We start from the raw sequence: 23,849 nt of genomic DNA on the forward strand, positions 1-23,849 counted from the left end.
TATATAAGTGTCTCATGTACAAAACAAAATGTGACTCCCTTTTTCTGAGTCTTAGCAGCTTAGACAAAACCAAAACCAAAAATGTCCTGTAGATTGTATCTGTTTCATTTCTCAAGTTAAAACACAAATTTTTCTTCTTCAAGAGGGAAATGACCAAACTGAAGTAGACACTTTAATGATTTACTTTATTTAAACAAAATCAAATTGATCTCAGTCAGCCACTTGAAGATCTGACGCTGTTCCCTGTGATGTGTTTGGTATTATATATCTGACGGCAGTGTCATTACAGTTTAGGCTGAAGCAGGATCCTGAGGAGTTCACCACCAGCACTGCACCAGGTTCATAGATGACCTGAGGAGAGAAGAGTTTACATTAGAAGAAAATATAAAATATATTTAAACCTGCTCTGTTTAAATATATTTTAAACAAGTCTTAACACTAGTTCCAATACTTTGATCTGACATAAAACACAAAATGGCCAGATTCCTTAAACACTTTTTAATATTGTTACACTGTAATTGTACTTTTCAAGTTCCTTTTTAATGATTACAAAATCTTATAAACAACTAACAAGGCAGGAATTAAACTGTAATGCTTTTATACATTTAAATAAACTAGATAATTTACAACCAAGTGTCATTTCACAGTTACTGTACTAAAAAGAGTTACATGTAGGGTAGACACCTTTCATAACATACTGTACTGCTGCCAAATACAATGTACAATACATTAAATGGACTCTGACAAAAGAGAAACACTTTTGGTCTTGTTGTACACAACTACTAGAAGTAGTCACCTCTAAAGCAGAGCACCATCTATTAAAGACTTTAGACAACATGTGACGGATTATCAGACTGTCTCCAGGATCCAAATCACTGCTGATAAGCCTCTGGTACCAACTCATAGGCCTTAGAAACTGCATCCTTAACAGAGTATTTCTGACTATCAGCGGCAGTAAGCGCTGAATACGCCTCCTGTGCCCTACCAGTTAACACAGATTGTAACATTACTACACGCTCAGCCTCTGGCCAACCTCTCACATCGGCAACAAGTTCAAAAAGGGAGAAAAAAGTATCTGGGTCTCGCTCATCAAGCTTTGGTACCAAACGCAAGTCACCAACAACATCAAACTTTTTCAAACCATGTGAGACCCAATACCACCTGATCATCTGAACCCTCCGTGTCAACACTAGCTGCATATTTACCAGCTCTAATAAGATCCAAACGATACTGCTCCAACTCTAATTTTTCCGAGAACCTCATCCTTTAATCTTTTTTGCTCAACAAGCTTTAAAAGTTGGTCTTTTGTACAACTGTTGAACAGTTCTTCAGAAGACTGAACAAAAGTTAGGACATTTGCCATCACAGGACAGTGTCGATCCAAAGATTTACATTAGAGCTTTCCCGCTAACTACCTACCCATGCGACTTATTAATCTCACGCTAGTCTTCATGCAGCTACTTACAGTGGGTACTTATGCACTAAAAACCAATAGAGTGAGAAAGGCAACTGCAAAAACAGCGACCCCCTCAACTCTATGGATGTGCCCCCGAGACAACGGCTCTAACCGCTTTCACCGCAACACTACAAAAATTTCTGAACAAATCCCAAAGGGGAAGTGCTCCTACATCCTACAAGGGAAAGCTCCAACTGTCACATGTGCAATCAACACTGTCTCCATGATTCATTCAAACTGCCTCAAATTTTAACACAGCATCAAAGCTCAACCCCCAAAAAATCTGCTTAGCAATCAACCAAATCTACATGCATCCAACCAATCCTTGTTACAAGCAACAAACACAACTCCACGAACCATGTGGCCTCCCAGGACTTGTACTACCATAACCAAACTACAACAAATCAAGATGTTCTTGTAAGCAAAACTAAATCACTATATATTCAAGGAGCAAACTGGATATACTATGAAATAGAAACACAAATGGAGTAGTAACACAAACAATTCCCAAAAGTCATTTCAAATCAAGTATTAAGAAACTTACCAGCAAACAATTGCAGTATAGTAAGGACAAGCCCCCATTTTGTCACAACCTGGCTCAACAGTATGCGACAAAGAAGGGACGACACACAAGGTTCTCAAGTAACTCAACATATTTTAATTGAGTATATAAAGATATGAGTTATGTTTGTGACCAAATCAGTGTTGTATGCCATGATGTGTGGAAAGAAAAACAAAAAGAGAACTCAGCATGCAGGCCCAGGGGAAGACACTGAGCCGATCTTAAAGGCCTCCTTTATAGGAATCCTCAACCCAATTGACACAGGTGTACGGCATGTCTAACACTCAGCTCCATCTTTGATTCTGATTAATGTGACGACCAGTGACACATGAGCATATGAGTGTCACTGTACAGGAAGTGAAATAAAACGTAGTAAGAGTGATTCTCAAAATAGGCCAATCAGCATCATCAAGCTGACTGTTACAGGTGATTATGTACTAAATGTCCTTCCTGGTTGTTGATGTGAGAGTGAACCATCACAGATCAGATGTTTGTGTTTTCTAAAGATGAGACTTTGTAGCAAACAGCTGCTATGAGTGATGGGATCAAAGTGCAGTAGATAATGTCTGACAGGAGTTTGAAGAGGAAATGGATTCATCACCTACCTGACACCTCACATTTCACATCTCATTCTCTTCTCACAGGGGATGGAGACTGACATGGACTGGTGGTTGGTCTCTTAGTTGTTGCTCTGCTTGTTGTTGTTGGTTTTATGATCTATAGAAGATGCACAAAACTCAATCACCAAAATCCTGCTAATAAAGCAACTGATCATGAGCTCCAAGTTAACCTTATGAACTAATGCTTTACAGAAATTCAATAATCAATATTTGATTTAATTTCTTGATTAGTGTCACAGAAGCTGAAAAGGGTCTTCAGAAGATTAAGACCAATGCAAATATCCACCAAGTTGGCCACACCTAATGATTCCATCCAAGGGATATGAAGGTGGTTCAAAGTTCAAATTATGACCTTCCTAGAATTTCGCCCTGTTCTCACCTTCTCTATTATCCACCTTATGAGGTTCTTCAGGCCAGGTGGCAAGAAACGACTGAAGATGTTGCTTGGATGAGTAGTGGACTGTTTGCATCCGAGACCAAAAAAGTCCAGTTGACATGACTCCTTTGGATACCTTTGAACTACATCTTTGTTCTTCTACCATTTACTGACTATAAAATATGATCTCTTTAATTTTCCTGTGTATCTTCGCACATTGTTTAACTACTGTGGTTATGATTCAATTATCTTCTTACAGAAAACCAACAGTTCAGTATGTCAGTTTCAGACAGTTAGTGAACAAGATGCACAAAATGCACAAATGCCGCTGAATGTCATTACGTTTACATTTACATTTAGTCATTTAGTAGACGCTTTTATCCAAAACGACTTACAAGTGAGGTACAAAGCAGCAAAAATCTAATTCAAGGAGAAAACATCAGAGCAAAGTCCTATCAGAAAAGGGTTCACATTTTATGAGATGCAAGTGCGAGAAAGAGCAGAAAGGAAGTTTTTTATATTATTTGAATATTTTATTTTTTAACTGGCATATTTCTCCAATTTATTCTCGCTTTACTGGTCACCTGTGCATTTTAGGATCTATTTTAAACGTTTTCTATTTGTTTTTAAATGTCGATCAGATCAGCTGACCTGCTGCTCCTGATTGTACCATAAAACTAAACGTAAGCTCAGAGGAGACAGAGCTTTTATGATGGCAGCTCAAAAACTGTGGAATGACCTGCCCTTGCACATTAGATAGACCTCATCCTCACCTGCTTTTAAATCCCCTCTTAAATCCAACTTATATTCAATGGCCTTTGACACAATTTAAGTTGCTGAATTTATTTTATCTTTATTTTATATTATATACTTTGTGTGCTGCTTTTATTTGTTTCATCTTATGTTTTCAACTGTACAGCAGTTTGGGTGTTTTAAAGTTCTTTACAAATAAAATTACAAGTTACAAGTTATTTCTCTGAATCACTTTTCAAAATTTGAAATACAATAGAGCAGATGGCAGCACATTATTACAACAGAACCAACATCAAGAGATTCAGGTTGTTCAACAACTGTGAGACACAGACACAAACCAGCAGTTGTCAGTGTTATACATGGATTCACAAAGTCAGATATGTTTGGCCTGTAATTGAACTTACACTGAAGTATCCTTAGTTTTACTGCAAATATACAGAAAAGTCTCAAAAAAGTCAGAAAAGGTACTGAGCCCCACCCTCAGTCAGACACAGACAAGAAGCTGCATGATGAAAACCACAATCCTGTTTTTTTTTATACAACTTTTATAAAAGACAAATCACATACAAGACTGCACTTAAGGGCCGATACCTCATCAACAACATACCTTTAGTTATAGAACAACATACCTTCAATTATAACGTCCTCTAGAGTAACAGGTTCATCCAGAAACATTATGCCAGTTGGCGTTTGGCCAGTTTTTACATTTTTCATCCACCCGATGTTCAGTAGCACATAGAGAACGCAGTGTGTTAAAGATCAGCTTGACTTGAACACAATAATGCTGCTTAATAGTAACACTTTTAAAGAGTAAGGCTGGATTTGTGTACACATTTTATTTTATATTGTCACCAGATTTTGCCCACTAAAATCAATCAGCAGTGAAAAGCTGTACCAGAGATGAAAATTAACATAAACTTAACATTCACATTTTCAATTTTCCCTAAAATTCTTGTTGTTGTGTTCAAAACACATCAGGGTTTAAATCATTGAGCCTGGTTTTAAAATTCCTCACTGTTGAAAATTCAGTCAGAATTCTCCATATCAAAACTTGGTAAGACTGTAGTGTGCTGCTACATTGTAGTTTTTTTAGTACTAGTAGTAGTAGTACTAGTAGTAGTATTCCTTATTAAAATATTTACCCATGTATTTAGTTTAAGCTTTAAACAGCTTTTCCTCTAGTTGTCTGAAAAGGTGCTAAAGAAGGGAGGTTTGAAAGATTCACATTAAGTGGCACCATTGTTGACTCCACCCCAGTGTGCAAGGATGCACAAATAACAGAGTTAAGAGCAGATGAACCCATCCAACAGGTGTAGAGTCATCAGAGTCTCTTCAACAGCAACGTTCGTTTTTTTCATCCTCCATCAAAGCTCCAGAGGGTAAGAAAACCTGCACACAGCAGCTCAGGAACATTTAACACCACTGCTGAACAACACGTCTGATGAAGGACTGTTACAATGTGTCATAAATGTTTATAGAGAAATATGTTCATTAAAACATGCAGCTTAGTGGTTTTACAAGACAGCAGAATGAAGCTGTCACATGTTTCATTCAAGACGTAATCACATTCATGGACATGAATATTTGGACGGAGCAAATTTTCTTTTCTTTCAGTTTTTCTTTTTGAGGTTTAATGTAAAAATCATTAACTTCTAGAGGCTCATTGGGGAGGCTGTTGAGAGCTGCACATGGTTCTTCAGGTATTTATGACATTTTAAGTATTTTACAGTATTTGTACTTTCCTTGAGCATTAGCAATATTTATTACTTCACTACAGTTCATGTTAAACTATTGTACTTTTACTTTATTACATTTGTTGATAGCTTTAAATTCTAGATACAATTTGAGAATCTTTTCATTATAATATAAAAAATGCGGATGTATTATTACAGAGTAACCATCTGTCGGCAGATAAAGTGGTTATAATTTGCTCCATCTTCACCAACTCCTCTGTAGTTCCACAAGAGACAGGTAACATTTTTGACCCTTATTTGTTTCAATTCATTCAATCAATTTGTTGCCATACTTTTCGAAAAATGCGATTAAAAAAATATTAGACCTGTACAGTTAAGTTATTTGAAACAATAATGATTAAATATATAAGTTTGTTGACCAGTGGTCAAGGAAACAATGCAATGCTAAGGGTTTGTTAAAGAGAGATGCAGTTCAGCTCAGCTACTGAAGGGAGCAGAGGTGATACAGTAACTGGAGCAGAGGAACTGACTACAAGGAGGTGTGGACCGCAACAAGGTAGAAGAAAAAGGTTCAGTGTGTAGCTGTAGAGGCACACGGTTACTTACAGAGTTCTTCGAGTTCACACATACTTTGAGAAACTTGTTTGATGAAACTGCTAGTGAACGTGCTTGTGAGATCACTTTGCTTAAAGTTGTATGTACATTTGATCTGTCATCGGCTAAGTTGAGAAGCAAGTACAATAAATGTTCAATGTTTGTCTAACAATGATCTCCGGAGTGAAGTATGTGTTCAAGCGTCAGGAGCGTCTCATTCGAGTAAGATCACCTCTACACTGGATGATTGACGTTTTTTTTCTGACCGGATTCTAAAACTGATTTTATATTACAGTGTTACTACAGTACATTGATTCATGTGAGCTTGAATATGTACTTTGACCCTCAAATACGTCCAACTGTGTCCTTCAGCTCTTCATCAGCCGACTGTCCTCCTCCAACATGCTCCACCCCCTGATCTACCTGTCTGCTCTCAGCCTGCTGGCAGGTAGGTTCACACACAGCAGCCATTTTAAAACCTTCACCCACAAGACTTGTTGATGGACGTCAGCAGAACTAACATTAGACACTAACAAAGAATCAGGAACAAAGAGCAGAATGACTTGAAGTGATGAGGAGCAGTGAAGCTTTAGCTGCTGAGAATCTGTCCAATATGCTGAGATTGTCCCCTGATCTTTGTTTCTAAGAAGAAATGCAAACTGATGCTGTCATGAAAAGTCTGGATTGATTGTTGAACAAATGCTGTTTTATTCCTTCATGAAGTCACATTTGACTTTCCAGCTAACAACAAACCATCTAACAGGATGTAATTCCTTCTCAAATCTCTCCACGTCTTCAGGTGCTGCTGCAGAGCAGATGATAACTGGTTCATCAGAGCTGGACATCAGCTCATGTCCCATCACGTTTTATGGACAGACATACAAACAAATCTATGTGAGTAACATGAGTCCTGAGACTGTCTCCTCTCATTATCGATGTTTAGTCTATTAATTATGATATAGATGATGTGAGCAAACACCAATAAATGAACAAATGACAAAGTCACTGTTAAGTCGTGTGTTAATTATCGTTAAAGACAGAAGTTTGTCCCAAAGTAAACCACTGATTCTTCAGTGTGTGAACAAAGTGTGACTGACGCTCCCTGACTGTTCTCTGCTCGCAAATTACGCTCTCTTTTCATTGGTTTATGTCGTCAGAGGTCAGCTGGTTCAAGGCTGTTTCACTTTTTAGCTCAGAGTATGTGAGCGTCCTCATAAAGCAAAGCCACTACTAGTCTCTGTAGAATGAAGCTTTAATTGTTGTCTCTCTGACTTTAACAGGTGAACTTCACCAGTGAAAACTTTGCCATCTGTTTCAACGACTTCTACAACCCTCAGACAACAGGAGACTGCATCGTGGGACCTAAAGCCAAGATGGACTACGTTGTACTAAGTCTATTTTTAGCAGACTCTCTTACTGAAGAATACTTCATTTCGAAAGTCCCGACCATTGACAGTCGTCTGGAATGTATGGCGGCCTTGTTTGTGGAGCACAATGGAACGAGTGTATGTCCAGTGTCATGGCACAATAAATCTGACCAGTGTTAGCATCCATTGTTTTGTATAAAATGACACGTTTTAACACTAAGCCAAATTTAAAGACAATAACTTCGATATGTTACTTCTTCAGAAATTAAAGTTAATTTTATTGATTTATTTTTACTTTTGACTGTATACAGTTTTATTGCATCCGTAACTTCCAGGAGGAAACTTCGTAAGGTCTGTTTCTTTTCTGTTGACTCTTTATAGAGTGATTTGGTTCTGGCTAATTTCGGGACACAAGCAGCTCTGCTCTTGTTAACATCCATCTCAGATTCAGTGGTAAGTATCACACATACTGTGCACGTTAATACAGCATATGTTTAAAGAAATACTGTAGGAGAATGAAGGATCTGACTGTACTTGAGGATAATTAAGTGATTCACAGTTAGAGACACTGCTGGGTTGTTGCTGTGCAGGTGTATGATGCTGTGGTCAATGGTACAATAGTTGATTCATGGACTTTTACAAACTACACACTCGCAGACATCAGTGGATACACATTCTCAGGTTGGAAATTCACTGACTAATATATTTTCAGTTCTTAAAAGCAAAAGATATTTTCTTCTAATGTAAACTCTTCTCTCCTCAGGTCATCTATGAACCTGGTGCAGTGCTGGTGGTGAACTCCTCAGGATCCTGCTTCAGCCTAAACTGCAATGACACTGCCGTCAGATATATAATACCAAACACATCACAGGGAACAGCGTCAGATCTTCAAGTGGCTGACTGAGATCAACTCAAAATAATGACAATAATTCCATCTTCTCACCTTTGTCCTAAATCTTTTTTGCCTATTTGATTTTGTTCAAATTCTCCCACAATAATTAAATTGTCTACTTTAATTTTGTAATTTCTCTCTTGAAGAATAATAATTTGTGTTTTAACTTGTGAAATGAAACAGATACAATCTACAGGACATGTTTGGTTTTGTTTTTGTCTAAGCTACTAAGACTCAGAAAAAGGGAGTCACATTAGATAAATGTCTTCACAAGATTTTGCAGCATCATTTGTGGCATTTAACTGAATAATGACTAGATATAACTGCACAACCAGGGCTGTTGTTTGTAATTGTTACTAAGGTCCAGAAGCAAAAGTAGAGCAGACCATAATAGTTCCTTGATCATCGTGTGATGCTGCACATATAACTCGAGGCAAGTGTTGTCATTAGAGTAGTAGCCCAAACAAAGGTGTAAAAAGGCAATTTCAGTTTTAAAAAAATTATAGGGTCATAAATGTTGACGCTCCTGGAGCGTCCTGAACTGAAGCTACAATGTATCTGTGGTGAAGATGGAATTATTGTCATTATTTTGAGTCGATTTCAGTCAGCCATTTGAAGATCTGATGCTGTTCCCTGTGATGTGATTGGCACATTTACATTCAGTCATTTAGCAGACGCTTTTATCCAAAGCGACTTACAAGTGAGGTACAACGCAGCAAAAATCTAAGTCAAGGAGAAAACGTCAAAGCAAAGTCCTATCAGAAAAGTGCGAGAAAGAGCAGAAAGGACGTTTTTATTTTTGTTTCGTTTTTTATAGATTTAAGTGCATAGGAAGATGCGGAAGAGTTCTGTTTTCAGCAGTTTTTTGAATATTGGGAGTGAGTTTGCTGAGCCTGCAAAGTTTGGTATCTCGTTCCACCATCGTGGGATCATTGCGCTAAAAAGTTTTGCTTTTGTATGGTGTCTTCTGTGCTCAAGGATTTTTTTTCACTCCACTGGATCTTCGACTAAATTATGTTGCTGCAGCTCCACCTGCAGGTGAAATCAAATAGTGGTTGATCTAAATTTAGTTACAACTGCACATATTTATTAGTCAGTTCGTCAGTGGAGGAAGTGATCAAAAATGTCAATCTGTTTTTTAAAATAATTATTAAATATTTTATTCTAGGGAACAGAGGAGTGACAGGAAATGAGAAGAGCAGATCAAAATCTGAGTTCCCAGTGTTGATATAAGCAAGTCAACTAATGTTTATGCGCGGAAGTTTTACAGTGCAGTTTCCGTGACGAGAACGTGCGCACACGAGACACGAGACACGAAAAGAACAATGCTCCGTGTGACCTAGTGGAGCTTGGGAAGCGCTAATAATGCTGTTGTTAAAATAACAATTGGAATCAGAAAATCCCCCCCCAAAAAAAAAAAAAAAATTAAATGAAATTAAAAATCAAGAGAAAAGTTTTCATGCAGAAGGTGCCGAACGTCAGCAGCAGCGTTTCCATCGCGTTGACCGTACTTCTTCTGTCGGTAAGCTAGCTCAGCATTGTTTGCTAGGTTGCTACGTGTAATAATATTATTAGTTATTTTCACATTCAAGCACTAATTTGATGTTTTAGCGCCGTGCTGTACTGATGTTATACATCTGGGAGAGTTTAGTGAAGTATAAAGTGTGTTTCGCTAGTAATAATTACTATCTAAGAGAAGTTCGCACAAACGTCCCTCTGTCATGGAGATGCTGAGTATTTACCGTTAATGTTGCTATTTCACCTTAAATCTGAATTCTGAACATGTTTTGTTGTGTACTTTTAAAGGTGTACATCACATGTGCTGCTGTAAATCTCACAGTTACTTTACTGAGTGTTTTTTTTTAATTAAATGCTGTCTGTCTGTTGATCATAGGTTTGTTCTAGTGATGTGTTGTACTAATTGCATTTTTGTACTGTGTAATGTAAAATGTCTGAAAAGGTACTGAACTATCATCAAGCTAAACAAGGGATTGTGGAAGATGAACTAGGGTGGTAAAGTAGTATTTACAAGTTATGTCAGTGCCAAGTTTTTCTACTGCAGCTTTTCCATGAGGTCTGATGTGATAAATGTTTGTTGTATCTGTGGTTGTTGGTTGGCTAATTTTTATACGAGTGAAAATCCGAGTGTGTGATTGTATAAAACTGTTGGGTGGGTCAAGATAGATCTAGGATTTGACAGAAGTTGGACAGTATTTTAGCAGTACTTGAGGTTTGCAAAGGGAAAACCATGATTGTGGTTTTCATCATGCAGCTTCTTGTCTGTGTCTGACTTTTCTCTATGTTTGCAGTAAAACTAAGGATACTTCAGTGTAAGTACAATTACTGTAGAGGCCAAACATATCTATCCATTATCTTAACTGTTTGTCATGTTAGGGTGGGCTGGAGCTGAGCTCAGCTCTCTTAGAAATAATGGGGGGTTTACACCTTTGTTAGTTCACTATTCTATCATTTCTAAGATCATAAGTATAGATTTCTGAGATACTGTAGATACGTGTACTTAGTGTAACTGTCACAATGAAAACCTGCACAACTCTTATATATCACATACATGACTAAACTAAATAAACCTGCTCCTGCAACCCTGGTTCCTAAAAATTCCTAAGAAACAATATCAATGTATTTGCAACTCACCACTTAAATTCCCTGTCAACATATTCTCATCATGTTCACAAAAACACATGCTCCTTAGTTCATTTTGACTCAGACCCTCAATCACCTTCCTGCTGTGACAGATATTCGCTAAAGACCAAATGTGGTAAATGGTAAAAGTTCCCCACTTGTAGCTTTTCTTCATTTTCGGTACCCAAGGTGTTTTACACTGCTTCTCATTCACCCATTTACGCTTACAAGCACACACACACACACACACACACCAATGTGACTCCTACTATGCAGCTGGCCAACACTCACGGGGGCAAGTAATTTGGGGATCAGTGTATTGCTCAAGGACAATTTGACATGTGACAGGAGGTGGTGGACAATTCCTCTGCCTCCTGAGCCACAGTCACACGTGGATTAATCGTCATTAAATGCACAAATTGCTTGTGTTCATTTAATGAAATTTACAGTGAACTAGTGTCAGCACTTGAAAAAGAACTCACAAATACACATATATTTGTTAAATTATAACAAAGTATTATAATTTAATTATAGTTTGTTTAATTCTAATTTGTTTCTGTTGATTTCACAATTCACATTCATAGTCATGGAAATGCCTGCAAGCAGCAGAACAATAATTACAGCACTACACTCCCTGCACTGACCTGGAATAATATGCAAATATGACATAAAAATATTTGTGAGGTGTTATTGAAGCACTTCCTCATCATATTGTTTGTTTGGATCCAAAACAAAGTGGTGACAGTAACAAGATTTTAATTTGATGAACAAATGCAAACCATCTAATGTGCTACTAATCTGCTGGTTTATCACCATAGAAGTCATTAATATGTTGTGTTTATTAATAATCTTTGCTCTGTGTCTTTTAGTTGAACTTTCAGAATTGGAAGCTGCTGTGTAAACAGATAATTAATGACAACATAGTAAAACACAGGTAATACTTTAAAAATAGGACAAAGTATAAAGTGTTACTGTTACAAACCGGGGTGCACAGTTAGTTACATGGACACGTGTATATTAACTTCTGGGGCAGTGATACCAACAACAAAAACAGAGTGATGATGTGTTTGTCCACACCTTAAATACCTAAACCCTTTAGAGATTGCTAAATAAAATATTGTTCACTTAACAGCCAATTGTATTAGTCAAGACAGTAACCAGAACATAACAAGGTTCTAATTCATGTCGCATGTCTGGAAGAAGCGAAAACTTTCCTGGGCAGCAATGTTCACATTTCCTCAGCTGGAACAGCCAAAGTGGCTGGAAAAACTACACTTCATGGTTGACGTGACAGCGCACCTGAACACGCTGAACACAGCTCTTCAGGGGAAAGGACGCACAGCCCTGCACATGTTGGAGGAGGTTTTGGCATTTAAGCGCAAGCTGACAATGCTTGCTGGAGATTTACAGAAAGGTACACTGTCACACTTCCCCAATTTGAGAGAGTTCAAAGAAGCTCACGTGATAAATTCGGAGTGTTTACATTCTGCAATCATCGCAATGCAAACATCATTTGGGAAAGGATTGTCAGTTCAGAGAGGAAAAACCCACATTATCCTTCCTTGTCACTCCCCAAAGCCTCGATCCATCCCTGCTGAATACGACTGCATTGGCAGGTGTGAGTCAACCTAATCTTGAGATGGTACTGGCCGACATAGCCGACAAAGACATATGGGTGTCCAAGTTTAAACGCTTTACAGCGGACATTGAAGATGTTGCCCGTCAGAAGGTCGTTCTTGCTCACAATCACAGATGCCGTGATATTGAAAACCTCCCCAAACGGGACAAACTTGCGTTCGAAACTTGGAATGCTATCCCCGACGTTTCTGTGAACATGAAAAAGGATGAACTTGGAGTCCTGTCGAATGTTTGTGAGCGGGTGTTCTCCAACATGAACTGTATTGTAAGCAAACATTGCGCTCGCCTCACAGACGACAGCTTGCGAACCTGTATAAAGATGAAGTTGGTGGCATAAGGCCCTGATGTGCAGATGCTGTGCGCTGAGGTTCAGGAGCAGAAATCACATTAACCAAGTATGATAAATATTTCTATTGTCTATTATTTTGCATATGTTCAGTGAAATAGTCCTTTTATTATTCCGGTTGACAGCTGACTGCACGCGCCAGTAAAAGGATGACTGCTTATAACCGTTATTTCATTTAATATGTCCCCAATTTCTAACAGGCTTGGACTGGCACTGCACAGCTGGGGATGGCAAAGGGCTATTAGGGGGTTCAGTGTATTTCCCAGAGACATAAATCATATAGCCGGGACCATATAGAGACATATAGCCGGGGCAGGGAATTGAACTGCTGACCCTGTGGTCCGTGGATGACTGCCTTACAGACTGAGCTACAGCCACCCCATATTAGGTATTCAAAAGTACTTAAGTAAAATAAACAAACAATAATGTACTCCAGTAAAAATGTAAGTACCCGCTGAAAGTAAAAGTAAAAGTAAGTAATTACAAAATTTATATTTTACTTAAAGTATTAAATGCAAAAGCACTTGACTATTTTTTTGCTCTGTCCTTCTCTGTGGACCAGTGCTGCTTCATGTTTAGGGGACATTAACTAAATAATAGTATTAGACATATACAGCAAAAAACCTTTTTCCCCAGTGGATCGAACTACAATATCCAGTCACAGACACAATAATAGAAAAGGCAAAAGGTTAAAGATACTTGTCCTCTACTTTGTTGGCTGATCTCAGTCAGATGCTAAAAAGTCACTGAGTTTCGATCAAACATGTAATTTGCCTTTGTAGGGCAGCATGTATTAGTATGGTTCTAACAAAACAAATCTAATGTTGCTCACACGCTTCCCTTCACCACTTTACTATTAATATCATAAATCACGTAGGTGTCGACAATCTTCCCGTCAAGTCCAAGTCATCGTGGAACCAACCTGAAAAGACAACCAGACCAAACATTGAAATGACTGATATCACATGTTTACTCTCCATAGAAAACCCCGACACTTTGTCTAGTCCTGTTGAGATACATGCTGATGCTTAAGGTATCAACATGCTTAAGGTGGAAACCCCACGGCTTCAATATTTGTTGGCTAAAGCAATGACATGGCGTCGTAGGAAGGTGTGCAGGCTGGTGGATGCCACAACAACACCCAGGACCCACAGAAGAGCGGGGTTTGACTCTAGTGTGAGACGTTGTGCGCTTTAAAAATAACTCGACATACGTGGTTATTATAGTAATGAATCAGGTGTGTGATTTTCTCACTGCATGTAGTTTGTTTTGTGACATAATCTTACCCTGAAAAGTCTCTGTCCCTAACCCATGTAGTCTCTTACTGTAACCTTAGCCTGAAACTGGTTTCCCTAAGTCTAAGTCTTTCCTGCAGAGTCAAATGGAGTGTCCACAGGGTACCTGTAGCGTCAATATAATACGCAAAAGGACGACAAAAACAACATTTGACGCGATGGGGAGGATCATTATGTGATGGGATGAGAATGTGTTGAAAATCCTCCTGTGCTTAGTGTCACATCCCATTTGTTTTGTCTTACTTTATAACCTCTGACTTCTTGCTCGGAAAGCTTGTAAAATTCTTCACACAGAAAAAACTAACTTGACAGATGATTTGCAGAGAGCGTAGAGTCTTTTAAGGTGGAAATAAAGATGCTTTGAAGAGGATGCAAGGACAGGGTTAGATGGACCCACATGATTGGCTGTGGTGACCCCTGAAAGGGAACAGTCGAAAGGAAAAGAAGAAGATCCCAGCTGATACAAAGTACTTGCAAAATGATGAATTCCTGATATGTATGTGCACCTACTCACACAACCAGTGATCAGTCATTATCCATCTGATTTTTCAATATTTCCAATAAGAAGTTTCATTTGTTTCCTTCTTATATTATTTTTCTGTCGTTTCAATGTCTCAGTTACAGTGTTTAAATGTTCTGTTTCGGCCTGTATGTTTTAAAACTGTGGCTTCAGATTGGACACAAGTGTCTAAGCAAATGGGAGAAAGTGCAACAAAGAGCCACCTGCAGCTCTAAGAACTAGTGTTAGTGCAAAACTTCTTCAAGTTAGCAGAGGCAACACTGAGCTGCTACAAACACACACACACACACACACACACACACACACCGCAGCAGTGCACTGGTTTCTCATACCTAATTAGTCCAGGCCATGGTGATGAAGGCTGCAGCTTCATATTTAGACCTCAAAGATCTGCGTCTGCGAGAAGCTGCGTTACAAACCTGGAAGTTAAAGACAGAGAGAGGAAGTCCAGACTTTATATGTCTCAGGATCTGTGTTTTAAAGAAGCTAAGAGATAAACGTTTTTGTGTCAGAAAACCTACTTCTAATCATTTACGTCTCTGTTATATTTATTTAGCTTTTTCAACATGAACATGTGAAACACAACAGCACAGAAAAGGCACAGCTGAGCCCCACATGTGAATACATTTAGAAATAAAAGTCACTCAAATGTGTTTGTGTGTGCGTGTGTGTGTGTGTGTTTGCTGATGTACCGGGACACAGTCGTTGTTCTCTTTGACACACAGCTGCAGTTTGCAGTGCAGGTAGATGTCACCAGATTTCCCAGTGAACTGGAACATGTTGAAGGTGAAGTAGTTGGATGTTCCCAGTCCGTTTCCCTCCACCTTCACCGTCTGGTCAGTGGGGTTCGCACAGCTGCTCACAAACAGGAAAACAGACAGAACATCAGAGCAGATGTTGGTTTCAGGAATCAAACATCACATTTATTAAAGAATCTCTGACAACAGCAGCTCACACCTGAGTGTGTGTCTCACCCGTTTATGATCAGGTCGTATCTCAGACTCCCACTGGGAGATGGTTCACTGGTTGCCCAGCAAGAATCAGTCACCACAGCAACCAAGCTGTCATCAAGTCCATCAGTCTTCAGCTCCACCCAGATCCTCTGGTCCAGCTGGACTTCAGTGCTTGGCTCCACAGCTTGTGTACGTTTGGCGTTGGTGTAGGCCTTCATGGTGAGAGTGTAACTCCAAGCTCCAGATGTGATATGTTGAATCACAGAGCTGCAGAGTTCAAACACACGCAAATCAGTTGTGTTATACTCACTAAACTCCATACAACAATCTTCACAACACAAACTGATTGAACAACCATCACACACCTGTCTTTGATACTGAAGGACATAGTCTTGATGTCTGGCTTAGTTTCAACACAGGAGAAGTCGATGTAGATTTGGTCATGGCGAGTGATGATGTCAGAGGAGCTGTTCTGGTTTGTGATGGCGTTCTTGTAGATTACCTGGCTGTTGTTGGTCTGTGAGGTCACAGGAATTCAGATGTTACTGCACAAGTTCAGTCAGCCTGAAAATATAACTTTTAGCTGCTGTGTGACTGAGACAAACCCACAGAAAGATCCCAAACTAGAGAAGATTAGGAGAAGCTCAGTAGAGCAGGATGAGTTGTAGCTGCTTGTTAACCATAAAGAGGTGGAGAAGAAAAACCCACCGTGACCACCGCCCCACAGGTGTTGCTGTTGTTGAAGCTGAAGGTCACCATGTGGGTCTGCTGGTCCATGTGACCTCTGCAGGTCTGATCGTTGAGGTGTAAGGTGGAGTAGTCGATGCCTTTGTCCTCCAGGAGACAACCCACCAGAGACAGTGAAGCGGAGTCCTGGCTGCAGATGGTCGGACCACCTGAACATTCAGCAGCACAGAGGAAGGAAATAAAAACATGAAACACTGAGCAGGTTACAGAGACTCTACAGACATTTACACCATGTGGGACAAAACAAGTCAAACTAAGTTATTATCAAGTGATCGACCAATGATTTACTTAATTGATGTTCATCATGATATTTGACATCAGTCTGACTGAATCTCTCTCCAAACTACCAGAACCACAGACTGAAACCAGGAAGGTAGAGAAAACCTCACAACAAACTAAGATCTAAACTTCACTCTAAACAAGTCAGTCATGTGACTTTGTTGTGTCACAGCTCTCGTACCCAGACTGTGTGTCGATGTGTACTTGGAGGCAAAAAGAGCCCGACAGAAGCAACGAGTTTCACCCCCGTCTGTCTTCTCACCACAGAACTCATGAGGACTGCAGGTCCTGTCCTGACAGAAGGCCTGAGGGGCGGCTGAGAGGGAGAGAGAGGGAGGTATGATATCTCTTTATTAAACTTCTAAACATCTAAGTAGCACTTTGTGAAACTGTAGGTTGATCTTACAGCAGCCGGCCTTTGTCCACCAGTCCCCCACTGTCTCGTTGTTTTGCAGGTTGCAGGCTCTGGAGTAGGCCTTCAGGAACTGACAGCTGAGTCCATCCACTGCAGGATATTTACACAAAGTGTTGGTGCAGGCGGTGACGTAGGGCTGTGGGTCGTTGAGGCTGTTACAGGTGGTGAAGGGCGCCTCCTTCAGGAGATTACAGCTGTTCCACAGATGTAGAAAGAGAAAATAGCAAAACAAATAAATGAAGAGGTCCAATCAATGAGTCATGGTTGATAACTGCTCTAAACATAAACATAGAACAGATCTTTCAGCAAAATGAAGCTTTATCTCACACATGCCAGTTTACACTAAAGTTGAGTGACTTAGTAAAATAGATGTAAAAAGTTTTGTGGATGAATCTGCTCACCGTTCAGTCATCGTGGTGCAGTTGATGGTGCTGTCAGCAGTGTCATTGTACTGAATCTCACAGCTAGAAACACACAAACAACACAAGGTCAGAACTGTTCCCTCATCAGACCAGATTGTTTAAAAAAGAAATGACATTTAAAGTCTCCAGTGGGTTTTCAGTAAGGTCTTACCCACTAACACTGTAGTTAGGAAGCCTCAGTTCACTCAGAGAACTGCTGGAGTTGCCACACAAACCAGACAGATGAGATGGTAGACCAGGTCCTGGACAGATTCAGGACAGAAAGTGGGTCAGATCAGCACCAATGACAAACCAATAGTTCACTAAATGAGAACACAGTTTCCATTCCTGGTCAAAATGAACTGAGCTCAACAGCTGCTCATTTTGTCCAGTGAACTGAGTGGTGGGATTTATTTTTCTGTACCTGTCAAACTGATCTGGGCGGTGTAACCATCAAAGAAGACAGAGGTGGTGTAGTTGGACAAAGACACCTTGACGGTGACTCCAGTTTGGTCCTTAGAGAGCTCCACACCGTGAACCAGCTGAGTGGAGCTGTTGAGGGTCAGCGTTGTGTCGTCCAGCTGCATCACAGCAGAGACAAAGTGGAGGAAACACTGATTCAAACATCTCAGACACAAACGGCCTGTTTTCACGCCAACAACCACTGAGTTCAACACAGTTCAAACAACTGAGAAGAACCAGTAAAAGCAGCTCTGACACTGACTGAGTCTGTAGGAAACTTACCTGAACTCTGCCACCTTGTTCCAGGTGGATGAGGACACCTGAGCCGTCCAGTCTCAGTTTCACACTTTCCAGGAAGCTCACGCCTTTACGACGCCGTTCCTGAAAGTTTCCCAGTACGAGGAAGTCTGGGATATTGTCATCTGAGACCAGAGAGTACACACACCGATCTTGGACAGAGTTAACTTGGCCGTTAAAGTCGATGACAGTGGAGCCGGTCACAGTGCAGGTGGGGGTGGTGGAGTCTGGGATAGTGTCTGTGGTGACAGTGGGGCTGGTGGAGTCTGTGATGGTTTCTATGGAGACAGTGGGAATGGTGGAGTCTGTGATGGTGTCTATGGTGACAGTGGGAATGGTGGATTCTGTGATGGTTTCTATGGAGACAGTGGGAATGGTGGAGTCTGTGATGGTGTCTATGGTAACAGTGGGAATGGTGGATTCTGTGATGGTTTCTATGGAGACAGTGGGAATGGTGGAGTCTGTGATGGTTTCTATGGAGACAGTGGGAATGGTGGAGTCTGTGATGGTTTCTATGGAGACAGTGGGGCTGGTCACTGTGGGGGTCGTGGTGGTGTCCAACAGGCAGCTGTTGGAGGTGGAGAGAGACAGAAACAACCATAAACATCATCACGAGCTGCTGCTGAAGGCTGTGGTCACCAGAGGAAACTGAAACCAACATGTTACAGGAATAAAATCTTTTCTATATATTTATTTTATATAGAGGGATGTGGGTCCTAAAAGGAACCATACATCTGAGGAAGTCGACAACATAAAAAAATTGCTTGAATGCGTAACGGAGGAAGTGTCTGGTGTCAGGCTGCGGCAGAAGGGCCGTTCTGGACCTGGTTGAGTAGGTGAAAGCTTTGTGGCCCCAGAGCCCAAGCCCTGGTCCTACGCTCGGGCTATGACCGAGGCTATGCCGGCTCTATGGAGCGTCAGGGGGCTGCTTTTCTTCAATCTAAGGGGATTCAAGTGGAGTGTGATAACATTGAGCTGTGCCACCCTTTGCCCAGGAAAAATGCCAGTGACAAACTCGCAATCATCATGAGGTTAGTCAATAGAAAACCGCATCGCTGATACATGGGAAAAAATTAAAAAGGATCAAATGTTTCATAAATCAGCAACTAATAAAACACAATGCTGAAAAAACTGCAGAAAATACAAAACACTCAGACTTCAAATTGCAAACTATTCATCCAGCTGAACAGGACACCTGAGGAAGCTATAGTACTAGTGATCAGAAATGTCACAGATCTGGTCAGTGACCACCACATCTGGACTATGAGGTAACAAAATGTCATACTCATAACCATCATGAGCACAGACATTAGTGACTATATGTGGAAATGATAGATACATCATGACCAAGTGAAATTGAAATAATTAGAATATACTAATCAACTATCAAGTCACTGTTGATTTTAATAGCAGAAGTGTGTTTGCTAACTTCAATAATATAAAGGAATTTCTACACAACTTCTCACAACTGTTTAACTTAATAGCAATATCTGAACCCTTTTTAAACAGGGAAAAAGGGATGACAAGTTTAATTTGCAACAAAGAGCCACCTGCAGCTCTAAAAATTAGTGTTAGTGCAAAACTTCTTCAAGTTACCAGAAGAAACACTGAGCTGCTACAAACATCAGTAACAAGCATCATGTTGCACACACACTCACACACACACACGCACCAACAGTGCACTGGTTTCTCATACCTAATTAGTCCAGGTCATGGTGATGAAGGCTGCAGCTTCATATTTAGACTTAGTCTTTTGGTGCTTGCTATAACTTCTAGATCCTCTGTCTGGTATTTAGGGTTATATGTCTCATTTTAATGCCTCTCAAGTGATTTGTACTGAGGGTGATATATCCAACCTTGTACTCCTCTGTAGGGAGTAACAGAAACTGCAGGGGTGCTTCTCTGCTCCTACTAAAGGAAGCTACTTTCACTGAATGTCAATTCTCTTGTCTTAGTCATTATTTCAGTTCTCAGCACTATATCAAGGTATTTTTCAATGACTGGCAAATAGATTCAATCAATTCTTTGTAAATGTGGGACCTGATTTAGCAGGAAGAAATCCCAGACCCAGGGACATATGGAGAAAATACATAAACCCTGATAGAGACAATTTCCATTTCAATGTTTCTTACAACTGTCACTGAAAAAGAAATATTGGATATTGTTTAATAAATGCAAAATTTAAACATACTACTGGATACAAAGCTATTCAAACAAAAGAAAAGTTGAGGAGTTGAGGAATATTTGTTCACCATATTTGGATGTGGTGTCCCCCAGGGGTCAGTGTTGGGCCCTAAATTATTTACATCAGACAGTAACGATATATGTAAAGTATCTGATGTGATGAAACTACTTCTGTTTGCCGATGATACAAATATTTTCGGCGCTGAGGAGGACTTAAAGACACTATTGGAGGATATAACTAAAGTTAAAACTATGGTTTAATAACAAGAACTTACTGTGGAACACAAAAGCATGTTTTAAGGAAATCACTTATTAAACATGTACAATCTAAACTGTCAAGAAGCATCTCAGTATTAAATAAAGCAAAGCAGCTGTTTGCTAGTTTTACCATATTTAAAGAAGTCTGGGGCAATAACTATAAAACACACTATATTCTTCTTATTGTATTTTATATTTATATATATATATATTGGATGTAAAAAAGGCAGTTGTCCACAGACCAAAGCGTCAGTGGTTCGATCCCCGGTCCCGGCTATATGTCAAAGTCTCTCTGGGTAAGACACTGAACCCCTAACAGCCCATTCCCATCCCCAGCTTTTCTCTCTCTGGTCCAAGCCCGGTAGAAATTGGGGAGTGTTGGATCAGGAAGGGAATCTGGTGTAAAAATGCCAAATTCACATGCGGACAATGATCCGCTGTCGTGACCCTGAAATCACGGGATAAGCCGAAAGGACAATATATATATATATATATATATATATATTGCATATAATAAATAGTTATATTGTTATATTATTAAATATTTATATTTCCCAACAAGTTCACTTTCCCTCTTTTTTATTTCTTTTTTAATTAACCAAATGCACACATCTGGGAATTATTAAAGTAGAATTATAGATGAGTCATAAATAGAGAGTAACTGATTACACACCTGCAGTAACCTTCTCTATTGAAATATCAAACAAACATATTTACTTGCTGTTGCCTGTGAGGACTTGGGTACTGAGGACTGCAGTCTCATTACAGCTGACATTCAAGCAGGTTCCTGAAGAGCTCAGCAGCACTGATGTACCAGGTTTATACACATTACCTGAGAAGTGAAGAGCGGTTTGAGTCCAAAACACGAGAAGAGAAAAAATTGCTGAACTGAAAATATTTTGGAGCCAGTGATTTTCTAACCTGAGTATCTGCATCCACTGATGTCTGCAAATGTGGAGCCAGTAACATTCCATGAATCAACTGTTGTACCACTGACATGAGCATCAAACACCTGTAGACAGCAACAAACACAACAACAGTCACCATCATAAAACATAAATAGTTACATTCATACATGTTAAAAACTTTGTGGAATAAGTCCAATTATTCAACTAATCATTATGTCAGAAGTAACAAATATTGTTTTGGGGGGAAAATATTTGCATTTCTGTAGCAGCTAGAAAAAGAAAATGTCTGTTTAACAAAGACGTCTGGCTGGACTCAAACCGGAGCATGTTACGATCACATGGTGACATTAAAGCACCGTGTGCTGAATTTCTATGTGATTGTAGCAGCCTGATAATAATTCAGTGTTTGTCCTGATGAAGACTGGTGCAGTCTATGTGCTGCCTTCAGTCCATTTATGTCAGTGTCACTGGGTCAGTTGAGAAGGGTTGGGGGTTTGGGGGCTCAGCAGAGTTTACAACTGTAAATCTCCTCATTATCATTATGACAAAAATCTATAAAACTAAATCACCAACACACACCTTCATGTATTAACACATATGTACAATACTTACCACTGGATCAGACAAGGATGTTGATAAGTACACAGCTGTTTGTGTCCCGAAGTTTGCCAGATATATATTTGTCTTTAAAGGATCAAAAGAGGAGAAACAGACACTGTTGAGAAGTGTCCTCTAAGAAAAACTTTTTGGCTAAATATTCACATTGCCTTGTGTGTTAAAACAGTTGATTTTGTAATGACACTGGATAATACTCACCATTGTCATTTGGTCCAGAATAAAAGTAAACAACAATAAACACTGTAGATGATTCTTAATGGTTGGAATTGCTGAAATTAAAATGTATTCAGAACTAGGATCTGATGGACTTATGGTAAAATAGACAGAGTCTATCTTGGCTTTAGGCCCCACAACACAGTCTCCTGTGGTTTGAGGGTTGTAGAAGTCGTTGAAACAGATGGAAACATTTTCACTGGTGAAGCTCACCTGTTAAAATCACAGACACAACAAGTAAGTGAAAGTGTTTCTGCTTTAGGACAAACAATCTGTCCATAGATGACATGATGATTAACACATGAGTTAACTGTGACTTGGTTCAATTATTCACTGGTGATGTTTCCTCCGTCTGCTCACATCGTCTCTACAGGTAATAACAGGTAATAGAATAAATATCTATAAGGAGAGGAGAAAGAATCAGGACTCATGTTACTCACATAGATTTGTTCGTACGTCTGTCCATAAAACGTGATGGGACATGAGCTGATGTCTAACACTGAAGAAGCAGAAAATGACCGATATTCATCGGCACCTGAAGAAAGTAATAAAACAGATTTTGTGCCACAATCAATCCAGACTTTTCATGACACAGCATCAGTTTGCATTTCGTCTTAGAAACACAGATCAGAGGACAATCTCAGCATATTGGACAGATTCTCAGCAGCTAAAGCTTCACTGCTCCTCATCACTTCAAGTCATTCTGCTCTTTGTTCCTGATTGTTAGTTAGTGTCTAATGTTAGTTCTGCAGACGTCCATCAACAAGTCTTGTGGGTAAAGGTTTTAAAATGGCTGCTGTGTGTGAACTTACCTGCCATTAGGCTGAGAGCAGACAGGTAGATCAGGAGGTGGAGCATGTTGGAGGAGGACAGTCGGCTGATGAAGAGCTGGAAGACACAGTTGGACATATTTGATTTGCAAATGCAAAGTTTTCCATATTTCAGCCCATGTGAAATAATGTACTTTAGTAACAGTGACAATCAGGATCAACACGTCCCCTTATTGATCCACTGCTAAGTTGACGTCCTGACAATTTCAGACGTAATATAAAAGAATACGTGACTCTGGGAATTAATTTCCCATTTTGACTTGAGCCCCTGATTCCATCTTTGCAAACTTACATCTGTGATCTAACATCTGAATTTAATCAGTAGAGATAGTTCTAGATAATGTAGCTTTTATCCACGTTTTTCTAAATGTCATTCATCGTTAATCACTAGACACTTAGATCAGGTCAGTGACATTTTACAGTAAATAATTTTACAGTAGGATTTGACAGAAAAGTATGGAAGCCTGTTTCCGCCACTGGGGGAAAAAAAAATCATTATCCTGTATCTCAAAATTATGAGATATTAAGTCA

At 39.6% G+C, this 23,849-nt stretch overlaps 1 protein-coding gene across 1 annotated transcript; it reads right to left on the reverse strand.

Moving 5' to 3' along the window:
* Positions 1-15,085: 15,085 nt before the first annotated feature.
* LOC137138079 (alpha-tectorin-like) lies at positions 15,086-23,346 on the reverse strand. The gene is made up of 17 exons (XM_067524985.1): positions 23,301-23,346; positions 22,929-23,023; positions 22,474-22,701; positions 21,671-21,761; positions 21,467-21,581; positions 19,185-19,247; positions 18,293-18,875; positions 17,973-18,129; positions 17,721-17,811; positions 17,549-17,611; positions 17,139-17,341; positions 16,914-17,048; positions 16,415-16,602; positions 16,072-16,223; positions 15,728-15,973; positions 15,446-15,608; positions 15,086-15,172 (listed from the first exon to the last, which is right to left on the reverse strand). Exons 1-17 carry the CDS (start codon positions 23,344-23,346, stop codon positions 15,086-15,088), a joined length of 2,706 nt encoding a protein of 901 aa, XP_067381086.1.
* Between the last annotated feature and the right edge of the window lie 503 nt (positions 23,347-23,849).

This window comes from Channa argus, chromosome 12 (genome assembly GCF_033026475.1).
Source record: "Channa argus isolate prfri chromosome 12, Channa argus male v1.0, whole genome shotgun sequence".
NCBI lineage: Eukaryota > Metazoa > Chordata > Actinopteri > Anabantiformes > Channidae > Channa > Channa argus.